We start from the raw sequence: 15,473 nt of genomic DNA, 5'->3' as shown, positions 1-15,473 counted from the left end.
TATACCTTGACCAGTTTAGTAATAGATATAAATCCAACTCTCTTTCACATCCACAATGCCATAGAATGCAATGGTCATCAGTGATGTGGCCTCAATTATTTATAATCTCGTAAGTGACATGGATGGATGAACCAAATCTAGTTAAATTTGCTGATGTCACAAAGGTAGGTAGAGAATAAATAGTGAAGAGGACATAACATATCTAAGTTTCTTTGTCGATAGTTTAAGTAGTTAGGCAAACATTAGGCAGCTCAAATATAACTTGGGTGAATTTATTGGTTTCATCAGGAAGAATAGAAAAACGGTATAATGGAGTCGTAGACATCTGCAGCACAGGTAAAGTCTCTTCAGCCTGTTAAATCTGTGCTGGTCACAAGTATGCATCTAACTATTTTAATCCTATTTTCCAGCACTTGGCCCACAGCTTTGTGCATCAAAGTCAAACAGCACAGAAACAGACCCTTCGGTCCAACCAGTCCATGCTGAACATAATCTCAAACTGAACTAGTCACACCTGCCTGCTCCTGGCCCAAACCCCTCAAAAACGTTCTTATTCATGTATCCATTCAAATGTTGTTTAAACGTTGTAATTGTACCTGCATCCACCACTTCCTCAAAGTTCATTCCACACACGAACCAGTCTGTGTAACAGATTCGCCTCATGATTTTTTAAAATCTTTCTCCTCTCATCTTACAAATGTGCGCCCCAGTCTTGAAATTCTGCAACTTAGGGAACAGACAACTACAATCAACTCTATCCAATAGAACATAGAACATAGAACAGTACAGCACAGAACAGGCCCTTCAGCCCACAATATTGTGCCGACCATTGATCCTCATGTATGCACCCTCAAATTTCTGTGACCATATACATGTCCAGCAGTCTCTTAAATGACCCCAATGACCTTGCTTCCACAACTGCTGCTGGCAACGCATTCCATGCTCTCACAACTCTCTGCGTAAAGAACCTGCCTCTGACATCCCCTCTATACTTTCCACCAACCAGCTTAAAACTATGACCCCTCGTGCTAGCCATTTCTGCCCTGGGAAACAGTCTCTGGCTATCAACTCTATCTATGCCTCTCATTATCTTGTATACCTCTCATTATTTTATAACCTGCTATCAGGTCACCTCAGAACCCCCTACACACCAGTGGAAGAAAGTCCCAGCCCATCCAGCCTTTTTTTAATTACTGAAACCCTCCATACCTGGCAATATCCTGGGAAATCTCCCCTAAACCCTCTTCAGCTTGACAATATCCTCCCCATAACTGGGCAACCGGAACTATTCCAGAAGAGACCTCACCAAGGTCCTGTACAACCTCAACATGACTTTCCAACTCCAATCCTGAAAGGACTGAGCAGTGAAGGCAAGCATGCCAATGCCTGCTTAATCAACCTGCCAATACATGATGCAAACTTTAAAGAATTATGTACCTTCACCCTTAGTGTTCTACAACACTACCCAAGGCCCAACCATTAATTGTATAAGCCCCACCCTCGTTTGTTGTGCCAATATGCGATGCCTCAAGTTTATCCAGATTGAACTCCATCTGCCGTCTTCAGACCATTGAGCCATTTGATAAAGATGCCTTTGTGATACTAGAAAACCTTCTTCACTGTCTACCCTGCCAGTTTTGGTATCATCCATAAGCATACTAACCATGCCTTCTACATTCTCATCCAAATCATTTTTTTAAATGACAAACAAAAGTGGACTCGGCTCTCTGTGGAGTACCTCTGGTGACTTGCCCCCAATCCGAAAAGCAACCCACCGCCATTACTTTCTGTCTCCTGCCATTAAACCAATTATTTATCCAATTGGCAAGCTCCCCCTGTGACCTAACTTTATTAATTAGCCTACCATGTGGAACCTTGTCAAAGACTTTACTAAAACAACATCTACTGCTCTGCCATCATCAATCTTCTTGGTAACTTCTTCAAAAAACTCAATGAAGTTCATGAGACACCATTTTCCTCACAAAACAATGCTGACTATCCCTAATCAATTTTTGCCTTTCTAAATGCCCATAAATCCTATCTTTTATGATCACCTCCAACAATTTTCCCACAATCCAAGTCAGACACTTGGGTCTAGAGTTTCCTGGTTTTTGGAAGCAAAGCACTTACTTGATGTTATGATGTTTTCTGCCTCTCAAGTCCCAATAGACAATGTGTTCCAGATTTGTTCCATTGCCGGAGTGAAAATATTTTTCCTCACCGTTGCCGACCAGACCAGACGACCTCATAATATTTAGGAAGGTAGCCTCGTCCCTAACCTTGTCTTAGTTTAAAGGCAAATATAAATGGCGGCGTGGTGGCTCAGCACTGCCGCCTCAAGCATCAGGGATCTGGGTTCAATTACACCCTCGGGCGTATGAAGTTTGCACATTCTCCATGTGTCTGTGTGGGTTTCCTCTGGGTGCTCTGGTTTCCACTCAGTCCATAGATGTGCAGGTTAAGTAGATTGGCCATGCTAAATTGCTCGTAGTGTTCAGGGAGGAGTGGGTTATATGGGGGGATGGGTGTGGGTGAGATGCTCTAAGGCTTGGTGTGAACTTGTTGGGCAAAAGGGCCTGTTTCCACACCGTAGGGATTCTATTCTATTCAAGAGAAATGATGACACTTTTCAGTTAATTTTGGTAGAGTTAATGAATGAACAAGCAAAACTAATCTTTCTTTGTTCACTTTCTCCTTGACCGTTTGATCATGAATCTATTGTGATTTGTATTCTTTCTAATTATTAAGCCACATCTGAAGCACTGATGTTACATCTTTTGACCTTTCATGTGCCCAGTTTCACAGTGGGCAGTACTTGTTGTTAATTCATAGATTTAAATCTGGCTGGTAGAAGTTTGCTGGTTATTGAACTACAGAGATCCTCATTTACCAATGAATATATATGCATGTATGAGTGTATATGTATCATGTAGCTGTTAAAATAATCTCATGATAAAATGTAAACTTTATTTGAGAGTTTTGTCAATGGAGGACAAAATTGAAGCTGGAGGGGGCTAATCAGTTTTCAGATTCAGAAAGGAAATTGATAGGATGCAGCAAGAAAGCACTTTATGAAAAATCATAATATGATGATTGATTAAAGTGTGGAGTGCTTTTAAAAAAAAAGTGCATCATGCCCCACAACATACTGCAAGTGCTGTGACTGAATGCAAGCACTCAGAGATACTAGAACAATGTTCTAGCAGATCATACAATTTGACGGATTCATCAACTTGAAAAGCTTCTGCCTTACTTTGACATGATCCTTCTGTTCCTGCCTAGCTGGCACAGAGCCATGGAATCAGTGAACATTTGGAGAAAGAATTCAGTCGCAAAACCCAAGAGACAGTGGAGCTGGTTGGCAAAGAACATCAAAAGTTGTTGGAAAACCTCAACAATGAATCTGAAGCAAAGAGGGAGCTGGAATTGGAGCTCCACAAAGCCAAGGGTAAAAATGTCAATTTGGAATACGTTGTGCAGGAAGAGTGATCAAATGGATAGTCATTACATGCGCGAAACCATAGACACAGATCACAGAGACCATTCAAACCATTGTGCGTGCACCAGCTGTCTAATGAGCATCATGACTTGGTACCCTTCCCTGCACATTGTTTCTGTTTAAATAATCATCTAATGCCTCTTGAAAGCATCAATTGAACCCGCCTCCACCACACCTCCAAGTCATACATTCCAGACCCAAATCACTCAATGTGTCAAAATGCTTTTTGTTTTCCTCATTTTGTATTTACTTATTTTGATATCACTTTAAACCTGTGCCCCCTCTGTCCAAACTCATTATGATTTTTAAAACGTCTTTCAAATCTCCTCAACTTTGTCTTCTCCAAGGAAAACAATCCAGCCCCCTCCAATCTATCATCATTAACTAAAATTTCCCATCCCTGGAATCATTCTCACAACCCCCTTCTGCATTTGCTGCAATGCATTCATATCTTTCCTGATGTGTGACACCTAGAACTCTTAAGGAAGAAGAGTCATACTGGGCTCGATGTTAACTCTGATCCTGGCTCCACCAATATTGCCTGACTTGTTGAGCTTGTCAAATGCTTGCTGTTCATATTTCATTAGCCATTACTGTGTTTCCTATTACTCAGCCGGTTTAGTATCCAAGATGCTATTGTCGTCTTTATTTTTTAAGCTCTAATTTTTCTCACATGGCTGCTGTGTGATGCTATTCCAAACAAGTTTTTCAAGTCCACATACACCACGCTAACAGCTTTGCCCTCATCAACCCTCTCTTGTTTCAATGGAGGACAAATTGAAGCCGGAGGGGGCTAATCAATTTTCAAATTGGGAAAGGAAATTGATAGGATACTGCAGGAAAGCACTTTATGAAAAATCATTAATATGATGATGGATTAAAGAGCTCAGTGCTTTTAAAATAAAATGCATCATGCCCCACAACATGCTGCAAATGCAGTGAATGTTAATGCAAGTACTTCAGGGATACTAGAATGTCGTTCTAGCAGACATTCAATTTGACGGATTCATCAACTTGAAAAACTTCTGTCTTCCTTTGATATGATCCTTCTGTTCAAAAGCTCTTCAAAAGCTCCAGTGAGTCAGTTCGATACAATTTTCCCTTTAGAAATCAAAACTGAGTTCCCTAGTTATCCCACATTTGTCCGTGTGACTACTAATTCTGTCCTGAATTATTGTTTCTAGAAGTTTCCACAGTTACGAAGTAAAACTGACTGACTACTCTGTAATTGCTGAGTTTATCCTTGCTGCTTTTTGTGAACGAGGGTTTGCGATTCACTTGTCCTCACTCATCAACTCTGAAACCAAGGGAGACCAAATGGTTATGTCAGCATTTTGCGATTTCAACATTCACTCCCATGGATGCATCTCACCTGGTCTTGGTGCCTTGCAAGTTCCAAGTACCAACAATGTATCCAATACCACCACCTTATCCATTACAAGCACTTCTTTTGTCTGAGTTTTCTCCTCTGTTGCTTTCAGACAATATCTTCATCCTTGGTAAAGAGATGCAAGATACTCATTTTATACTTCAGCTGTGCCATCTGCCTCTATGTAAATCTACTTATCAGTCCCTAATCAACCTGTTACCTCCTTTTATCACCCTTTTTCTCTTTTTTGTGCATGTAGAAGAGTTTGGAATTCTGTTTTGTATTAACTGCCAGTCTTTTTTTTGTAATCTTTCTTTACTTTTCATATTTTCTTTTGCAACTTCTTTCTGTATTCATCGTGGTTCTCAGTTGTATTTACTACCTGATACTCATCATAAATATCCTTTAATTTCTATCTCCATTGTCATCCAGGGAGTTTTAGATTTGTTTGTCTTACCTTTTCCTTTCAAGGGAATATGTCTTGAGTGCACTTGAATTGCCTCCAGTCTGAACGGAACCCATTCTTACGCTGCAGATTTTCCCACTACCCTTCGATCCTAGTCTATCCAACCTGGCTCTGTTCTTGCCCCGTTGAAGTCCACACTCTACCAGCTGATTGCTATTACCCTAGATTTCCCTTTTCCACCATCATCCAAATCTGATGATTACTGTGCATAAATGTTGCCTTGCTTACACTAGATATGCTTGACTTGCCTCATTCCCAAGTACCAGGTCCAGCAGTGCCTCCTTTCATGTTGGACTGTGCACATACTACAGTAGGAAATCCCCCTGCACATTATTTAGGAACACTTGCCTGTCTCTGTCCTTTACAATACCACTATCCCAGTCAATATTCGATTTTTAAAGTTAACCATTGTAACTACTCTGAAATGTTTGCACCTCTCTAATTTTCTTAGAATTGTTCCTCTGTGTCCATTCCACAGGCTGGTGGTCTGTACAATACAGTGAGTAATGTAGAACACTATAGTTCTTTAGCTGTAACCAAACTGAATCTGTCCTTGACCCCTCTCATCATTTTCTCTGTCCAAAACTACAAAGCTCTCCTTAAACAAGACCACTGCCTTTTCTTTCTTTCTTAACTCACATTGTAACAAGGATTGGTAGACATTCAGTCAAGCTGTTTCTTGAGCCAAGTCTCTTCTTCGCTACAACATAATTCCACACGGTTGTAAATTCTGAATGATCAGTCTTATTTGCTTTAATCCTGAGCCCTTGCACACATGCAGTGTATCCCTGATTGAGAATGTTTTAATTTTTCACTTTCTCTTAATTGACTTACAGTTAAGTAGTATTTTCTATTCCAGTGCTAGGTGTCTCTCTCAGTATTTTGTGCAACCTGCTGTTATCTAATATTCTCTCTTGTTCCCTGGGTCCCTGCACTTAGCCGTCCAACTAGAAAAATGCTCAGCAACGACATCAGGCCTAGCTCTGTTCAAGTGCAATACATCCATCTCTTAAGGCACAAAAACTCTCCTTGTCTGTCCCAGAAAATTGAAGCCTTCTATCCTGCTTTCCAGCCAGCTTTCCAGCCATGCATTCGTATGTCTAATCCTCTTCTTTTTTGTGCATATTTCAAAATGTAATGAGAGTAATTCAGAGATTTCTACTTTTAAGATCCTGCTGGCTAATTTATGACCTGAATCATAGAATCCCTACAGTGTGGAAACAGGCCATTCAGACCAATAAATCCACATCAAATCTCCAAAGAGCATCCCACCCAGACTTACTCCCCATCCTATCCATGTAATCCTGCCTAGCTCCCTAAATTTTGTCTGACAGCCATATTGCTTTTCCTGCCCATATTGTTAATACTATCATGGATGCCAGTGTCTGGCTGGTCACCCTCCCCGAGAAGATTGACCTCTAGCCTCTCTGTGACATCATTGACCTAGGCACCATGGAAGCAACACCAACCTTATTCATGTCTATGGCCATAGAAGCACTTTGGTTCCCATAATTAGTCAAATCCCCTGTAACTCCTGGTCTTCCACTTTTATTTTTCTTTTCCTTCCTGTACAGCTGGCCCAACCATGGTGTTATAGGCCTGTAGCTTGTCACAGTCCTCTGAGGAGCAGTTGCTCTCGCCAGTATCTAGAATGGAAATCTGTTTCTCGAGTGGACCTCAGGGCACTCCTGTATCAACTGCCTGTTTCTCTGGATTGTCTGGCAGTTATCCTTATTTACCTGCTTTAATGTGTGACGTGACCACCTCTCTGAATGTGCTAGCCACGTAACTCTCGTCATTGCAGATACGCTACATCGTGTTATTGCAAGGTGAGTTGCGGCTGGAGTCACTTGTGATGATACAGTGTGTTAATGTCCAGACCAAACCCCCTTCAAATATATCATGGACATAGTCTAGCCCCTAACTTTTTCTTCTTTTTTTAAAAGCCAAGTGTAAATCGCTGTGTTTCAGATGTAAATTGATTAGTTATACTTTGTGGCTTTAAGCAAAATATACTTTATCCTTACTGTACAGTTAAAATACAAGAAGAATTGGTCTGACTTTAACTTCGTTGGAAAACTTAACAGCATAATAGATAATTTAATGACTAAACAACTGCTTCAATATAGTAACATCCTATAAACACATCCTTGGCAAAGGCAAATTCTGCAAAATAGATTCTCATATGCAATGTTTCTGCAGTCCAGGAGGAAAGAACATCAAGAGAAAATTATTGCAGAAAGAGAGAGAAAACTCAAACATTTTGCTGTACGAGGGAGAGATGTATGGCAGCTTCAAAACCATAGCATTACTGAAAGCTGAACTAAAACAGTGCTTCTCTGGGAGTTAACTTCACCCATTCATGCTGCTTCTGTTGTTTCAACTTATTTTAAAAAAATCTCAAGGCCTCACAAGCTGTTTATTTTATTGGATGGAACAGACTGCTCAGTATCTTTGTCTCAACCTTCCATTATAAAAAATCCAGGGCAAAATACACCTCCTTAAAGCCATTGTATCATTACAAGTGACTCCACCCCACTTTATCATCTCCTTCCTGCTGGCTACATCATCTATTTGGAGCTTTCAGAAATTTGTGCTAATGTTGTTGATTGGTCAGAGTTGGTTTCAGATGACATTTCAAAGTCACTAGAAATGCAGACATGACGACTGATATGGGCACATCACAGGGCAGCTTAATTGTGATCAAAATAATTTTTTTGATGTATACCTTTTGTTATTAGGATTGATTGAAGGGTATGTCACTGAGAAAGCTGTGCTGGAAGAAACTTTACAGCAGAAGGAAGAATCCAAGCAACAATTGGCTGTAAAGGTGGAACTTTTAAGTAAGCAGATTCATGAACTAAACCAGCAGCACCAGCATCTGCTTGAGGAACACAATCTATTGCTACGCCAGAAGCAGGCCATGGCTAGCAATGAAGTAGAACACAGTAAGAAACAACTTTATGCTATTACCTACACCACTCTCAAAATATGTCTCTGGTACATGTCCTTCCAAGAGAAAGCAGCATGATCTTTCAAACATAACATTTCAGTACTTTCTGTATCCTGAAGTTTGATTGAAAGTTATTTTCTCAGACCATGAAATTAAACATTGTTTCATTAGGGCATCAAGTTTTCATTCATTTATCCTGAGAAGTATCTTGAAAACTTTCCTGTTCTTCTGATGCTGCCTGGCCTGCTGTGTTCCTCCAGCTCCACACTGTGTTGTCCCCAAAGTGAATCTGCCTTGTTGAAGTAAACACCACACAGAAAAGTGATTTTTAACATGAGTTTCTTATTTCCGTGTCTCAGAAGCCAAGAGCTTGGTTAGTTTTTCTAAAATAGGAAATATTTCAGAGTTCTTTTAGTTACATAATTGCTGTTGGGTTCTTTCGTGCTTAGCAAGTGACTCAGAAAAATAATGACTGGACCCGATGAATTAGGATTTAATAAATATTAATGACTTATGGTTAAAATACAATTGATTATCAAGACACAAACTACTGAATACTGATGTTGGGCCTTCACTATCTTTATGTACTTGTGCTATATTTTGGAAAATATATCTGCGGTTAGAAAAACTAGCATCACACGAAGTGAACCAGCAGTTTGCTATTCTGGTCAGATGGTTAGATGTTGGTCCTGGAGAGTTTCTATGAATCTTCGATTGTTCAACCATGAACCAGGAAGTAAATTTGTTGCTAGCTAAAACCAACATAATGTATCTGAGCAAAGGTGAGCCTGGCTGATCTTGAAGGCCTGCCCTACCATTTAATAAAATCATGGCTGATCTGTCTGGTACCTCAACTCTATTGATTGATTCATTAATTTTATTGTCATGTGTTCTGAAATATAGTGAAAAGCTTTGTTTACAAATGGTACAGGCAGATCACAGATCTCTTTTTTTTCCAGAACCTTTCACCCCTATATTTATTAAAAATCTAAAATAGAAAATATTTCTGAATTAATATTGCTTTAAACACCTTGATCCATCATCTTTTGTTCTTATGTAAATTATCCTGCAGTAAAATAGATTACTGCTGACTGAGCCTACTCTCAAATTGCAGATTTCCAAATGCCAAACTAGTGATTTGGTCCACTGAATTCTTCTATTTTTCAGTCATCCTGGGCAGATTTTCTGCTGCCCTATGCAAGATCTTATCCTTTTTGTCTAGGTTAATGTAACCTTCATGTCATCGTTCACCAGTGTTCTCAACTAGGGAAGGAAACTGTCATTCTTACCTGGCCTGGTCTCCATGTGACTCCAGCAATGTGGTTGACTCTTGCAACTCAGGACGGGCAAAAAAAGATCTGGTCCAGCCAGAGAAATCCCTATCCTGTGAATGAAGGTTCATAACTCTCTGGGTAAAGAAATTTCTCCTCATCTCAGTTTTAAATCACCTATCCTGTATTCTTAAACAGCTAAGAACCAGCAAAAATATTAATGATTTTGATATCAGTACTTCACAAGTTCCTCACTAAAAGTACCCACTGTCTTAGAATAATGCCAGACTTGATACAGTTTTTGGAACCTTTTATTTGGCTGATAGAATAAACTTGAATTTTGATTACAGAATTTGTTCTATGTGGATGTTAGGTTCTCACAGTTATCCGTGCATAGTTTTTCTACCTTACGATCATTTTGCATCAGTGTACATTAATTTTCTATTCTGCCTCTGAGTTGTGTGATTCCCATGTACAATGTTGTGTGTAAAAATTTAGTTGATGGTGATGCTATTGGACAAAAGAAAATTTAAAGAACCAGTGCAGTGATACTACTGACGCACATACTGATTGTCAGTATTCATTACCTTAGAATATATATCCAAATATAAATTTAACTGGACCTTTAAACCCTTGCCTTGTATGTAATGCAGACTTTGGATATCAGGTGGCTTGTAAGAACTGTTGTGAAAAGGTCAGTGTGCAGTGATGTTTTTGCTTGGATGATGGCCCATCCATTTAGACATCAGGGAAAATCTCTGTTTCAGAAATGAGAAAAGCTGCTGGTTTTAAGTATCAGTTTTGTGCTCCTCTTGTATAGATAATTCTGTTCTAAATTTGTGAAGTCCTTTTTTGTGTTTTGATGTTTAACAAATATAGTGGTCGATGTTAATAGACTGGTTTCACTTCACTGAGAGATTCCAATGAGTAGCTAAGTTTTCAGCAATGGATACCTTACACAAGATATCATTGCCATGGCTGTCAACATGCCCAGTAGTGAGCATCTGTGATGTATTTGGTTATGATGGTTCTCTTGCCTCTGTTTCTCAGGCCTTCGTATTGAAGCAGTAATCGAAGGGGATTCAGGTTTGTCCCTTTTTTGGAAACAAAGCTGTCTGATTTGCATAACAAGAGTGATATTTGAATGTTCTCAAAATTTTGTTTGCAATCTGCTGAGTTAACCTGATCAGAATAATTAAAATTTGCTTGACATTATTCCATTTATTTTAACCTGTGCTTGTGAGGACATGTGCATGGTTATAAAACTTCAGGCATGCTCTCTGTCAAAATGATATGAATTTTATTGCACTTTATTTCAAAATATCAATGTTTATCTTGTTCTTTTGCCACATCAGTGAATCCAGTTTGAATAAATGGAATGCAAAATTTCTTTTCAATGGATTTAGTCCCAAATATTTAAACAATTCTATATAGTGGGAGAATTGTATAATTGAGACTTCTAAAGAAGTTTTTAGGGTTTATGTTGGTTCTAAAGAAATGTCTTGGAGTAGTATGGACTCCTTCCAGTGATTGTTTTCTTCCCCCTGCTTCTAACTTCAGCCATGGTTTTTCATTTAGCCTGTGTACAGTTTTTGAGGTGCTGGAATTTTCTTTTGCTTTTTTTTTGTTCAAATCAAAAAGCCTTCCAGGTTTAAGCATTACAGGAAGCGCCAATGTGTAACATTGACCTGGAATTTGTCAAACAAGGCAGCAGTCATCTCATCTTCCAGGAGTGATGTTATTTCTGATGAGCAGTGCAGCCAGATGCCATATTTCTATCTGTAAATTTAGCACTGAGGCAGTGTCACCAATGTTATGAGTCATCCTAAATTGTTGCCTGCATTCTGCATGGGTTGGACCACTCTGTCCCTTTCATTTCTAAAATGTTCTTTACTGTTTGAGAAATTAGGCATCCTTACAATTCCCTGTAATTACAATCTAATGGTAGAGTCTTCCCAGTATAGGGCATGGGCAGTGGTACAACAAATAATGCCATGAAGAAGCGTGCAAATTTAGTTCCATCATTATAGGCTGCTAAAGTAATCTATTTCTGCAACAAACCTTTCGGGTTGCTCTAGTGAGTGAAATGCCAGCATCTGAAGAGGAGAGAGCATTTCTGTCGTCTTTCTAAAATGTAAAAACCAAACTCATGATTTCTACATATTTTGAAAGGGTTTTCAATGCATTGGGAGATTTTTCTTTCAGGAATAGTATTGTATATTAAATTTGATTCATAGTCCATACAATTGTAGTGAAGTAGAGGCATAAACTGAATAAACAAAACTCTTAAAACATAATCACATGGCTGCCGCTATTTAGAAATAGATTTTTTCCTGTTAGTAATCTGGATTGATTTTGGCAGTGTTTGGAGGATACTTTTCTTTCAGAGTACACCCTGGGAAGTTTGAAATTGTTCAGTCTAAAAGAGTTGGGATATTAGAAATGCTTTATGTTTCTAGGGAATTGGTTTGTAGTGCATCCCATCCTTACTGTGGTATGAAATAAGTGGCAAAGTATCGGAATTGTAACATGCATTTTTGCTGAGATTCAAGGACTGTGTGATTTTTGAGCTATTTACTATCTAAAATATATTTAGAACATGTTTTAAGATATTACTATCAGATTACCTTTTTTTCCACTGATACTCTATTCGCTATGTTTAGGGTTATTGGAGGAGACAGAGCGTCTCTCCAAAGAGAAACTGGACATCCAGTGTCAGGCGGATAAGGATCGTGCTGACCTCCTTTCGAGGACAAAGAGAATGGAAACGGAGCTTGAGGAGGAGACAAACCGTAACATTGAATTGAAGGATAAATGGCATTTGGAAGTTGCTGACATGCAGCAGCAAATTCAGGCTCTTGAAAAGCAACTTAAGAATTATCGACAGTTTATGGATGTAAGGACAAAAGATTACACTGGGATAATGAGCCAGTGTGATTTTCATACATGTTCATATTCTACCAACACTCACTATTTTTAACTGTTAAAAAACAAATTGGAAAATGGCATGCTGTGATGATTTAACATGCAGCTAAAGCTTATAGTTCTGCATGAAAGAGGGAACAAACATGTTCTTACCTACTATCATATTGTAATGGTTACAATACAAAGACAGGCTATTCAGTAATATCCCATCTCTTACCTTTTCTGAAAGCCATGCAAATTTCCCCCCTTGCAATTCCCTTTAGAATTTGCACTTGAGACCATAGCCACTCACAGACAAAGTTTATCTTCCCGTTGTCTTTAGTGCTTTTACTAAATAAATGAAATCTGTTTCCTCTAATTCTCAGAGTATACACCAATGCAACAGCTTCTCTAAATTCACCCCATACTTTTATCAAACATTACTCAACCTTCTCTGTTCTCATGAAAATAAACTCAGCTTCTCCCATCCATTCACATAGCTAAAGACCCTCATCTATGGATCCAATCAGTAAGTCTTTTTTTTGTCCTTTCTGAACTGTAATACCCAGAACTGGGAGTAGTACTCCACCTGAGGCCAGACAAGTATCTTTTAAATGTTTTTCATAACTTTTGCGTCAGTACTCAGTTTCTAACTATAAAGTACCATTTGAGCACTTTGTTATCTGTAATGTCGCTTTCAATGAGTTGTATACATACACCCCAAAATCACCTTGTCCCAGAACCTATTTTATCATTTCTCCTAATTCTTCACATCAAAATGTATCCCTTTACAATTCTCATATTTAATTCAATTTGCCACATATCCATCCATACCACTAGCCTCTCTATATCCTCTTGACGTTTGTCACTATCTCCTCACATTTCTTTTTAGATTAGATTCCCTACAGTGTGGAAACAGGCCCTTCGGCCCAACAAGTCCACACTGCCCCTTGAAGCATTCCACCCATACCCCATCCCCCTATAACCCACATACCCCTTTCAGAATACTTACATTGTGTCTTGTGTGCCTTGTTCTGACCTATGAGTCTAGATCATTAATACGAATTGAGAAAAGTAACTTTCCTAATAATGACATTTTGAGTACACCATTATACTTTTCTGTATTCTGCAGAACAATCATTTATGACTATTTTGTTCCCCTTCACTTAGCTAATTTTGTATTCATGCAACCATTGTCCAGTTGATTTCATAGGCTTAACTTTGGCATGTTTACTATGCAGCATCTTTTCACCTTTTGGAAATGTATGTATATGTCATATTAACAACATGAATTACAATGGTTACACTGCTCGTAATCTTCCAAGAATCCTTCAATTCTGGAAAAGTCTGAAATGGTTGGAAAACTGTGATTGTAAAAATTCAAAAAAGGAGACAAGATGCAGTCAATTATGGCCATCTGTCATTGGAAAAATGTTAGAGCCTATTTTAAAGGATGCAGTAGCAGAGCATTTGCAAGTATGTTATATATCAGGATGGCTTCATCAATGGGAAATCATGCCTGACAAATACTTTTAAAGAGGTAACAAGCAGGATAAAAAAAAGGGGAATCTAATAGAGTTGAATTTATAAAAGCCGTTCAGTAAGGTATTGCACTTAAGACTGCATAATAATATAAAAATCCAAAGAGGTAGTGTAGTCTATTACCATGGATGAAGGATTAGCTAACAAGCAGAAGTCAGAGTTGGGATAAAGGGGCATGTTTATAAAGGAAAGGTACAGCTAGTGGAATGCCACAGGAATCACTGGCCATAATTGTTTACAAAATATATTAATGAATTGGATGAGGGGAGTGAATGTACTGTCACCAAGTCTACAGGTGCCATAAAAATAAGTGGGAAGGATGACGCTGAGTCTGCAGAAGGTTATAAGTTTAAATGAGTGAGCAAAAACTTAGCAGAGAAAGTATCATAATGGAAAATGTGAATTTACGTACTTTGTCAGGAAGAATGAATGATCCCAGTATTATTTCAATGAAAAAAGCTTGGCAGAAAGTTCCAGTGCAGAGGGATTTGCAAGTCCTTGTACTTAAAATCACAAAAAGCTAACTACCAAGTGCAGTGGGCAGCAGGGAAGACAAGTAGAATGTTGGCCTTTATTTCAAAGGGAATGGAATATAAAAGTAGTGAAGTATCAGTAAAATTATGCAAGGCACTAGTTAGACCACATCTAGAAGGCAGACCTGTGGACAGTCAGAAAAGATTGATCCTGGATATGAGATATTTGGTTATGAAGAGAGGTTGAGTTGACTGGGCCTCGACTTATTGGAGTTTAGAAGAATGGCAAGCGACCTATTTAAATACACAGGATTCTTAAGTGGGATCTTGGCAAAGTTGATGTGGAGAGATCATTTCACCTTGTCAAAGAGCCTAGGACCAGAGGGCATAATTTCAGAGTCAGGGTCACCCAGTTAGAACAGAGATGAGGAGGAATTTGTTTTTAGCATAATGAATCTGGAATTCTTTACAATAGAGGGCTGTAGAGGCTGGGTTGTTAAATATATTCAAGGCCAAAATAGATCCAGTTATAGTCTAGAAATAAATGAAGATGTATGGGGGATAAAAACAGAAATGTGAATTTAAGGATTATCGGATCAACCAGAACTTCATTCAATAGTGGAGAAAACTGAATTGGCCAAATGGCCTACTTTCGCTCCTATGCCTTAAAGATTCTCAGTAGCTTCCTTTGTTTTTTTTTACTTGTTACTTTTTTCCTGGTTGCATTTTATTTGACTCATGTTATTTTCTCTTGTGAAATCTATCTCCCTCCTTTCTTTGGTTTGTCATTTGCAACATATCCACTCGATAATTTCTTTCTTCATTCTACATAGATCAATGTTGTGCCGAACTGTCATACCAATCTGAAGCCCATCTAACCTACACTATTCCATGTACGTCCGTATGCTTGTCCAAAATCCTATTAAGGATCCAGCTTTTTTGTTACATCTTCTTCATATATACGTTCTTTATAACACACCGAAGTAAATGGAGACC

At 38.7% G+C, this 15,473-nt stretch overlaps 1 protein-coding gene across 6 annotated transcripts in view; it reads left to right on the top strand.

Annotated features, from left to right (window-relative positions):
• pcnt (pericentrin) overlaps positions 1–15,473 on the top strand; it is a 323,443-nt gene that overhangs the window by 159,720 nt on the left and 148,250 nt on the right. For 5 of the 6 annotated variants that reach the window (XM_048534231.2, XM_059647013.1, XM_048534228.2 and 2 more), the window contains 4 exons: positions 3,283–3,448; positions 8,076–8,282; positions 10,609–10,644; positions 12,222–12,454. In XM_048534231.2, coding sequence (XP_048390188.2) covers positions 3,283–3,448; positions 8,076–8,282; positions 10,609–10,644; positions 12,222–12,454 — 642 coding nt within the window. The remainder of the gene's footprint in view (positions 1–3,282; positions 3,449–8,075; positions 8,283–10,608; positions 10,645–12,221; positions 12,455–15,473) is intronic. The other variant, XM_048534230.2, reaches the window with a different exon arrangement.

Source organism: Stegostoma tigrinum, chromosome 7 (genome assembly GCF_030684315.1).
Source record: "Stegostoma tigrinum isolate sSteTig4 chromosome 7, sSteTig4.hap1, whole genome shotgun sequence".
Taxonomy (NCBI): Eukaryota; Metazoa; Chordata; class Chondrichthyes; order Orectolobiformes; family Stegostomatidae; genus Stegostoma; species Stegostoma tigrinum.
This window is presented reverse-complemented; position numbering and strand designations above follow the sequence as displayed.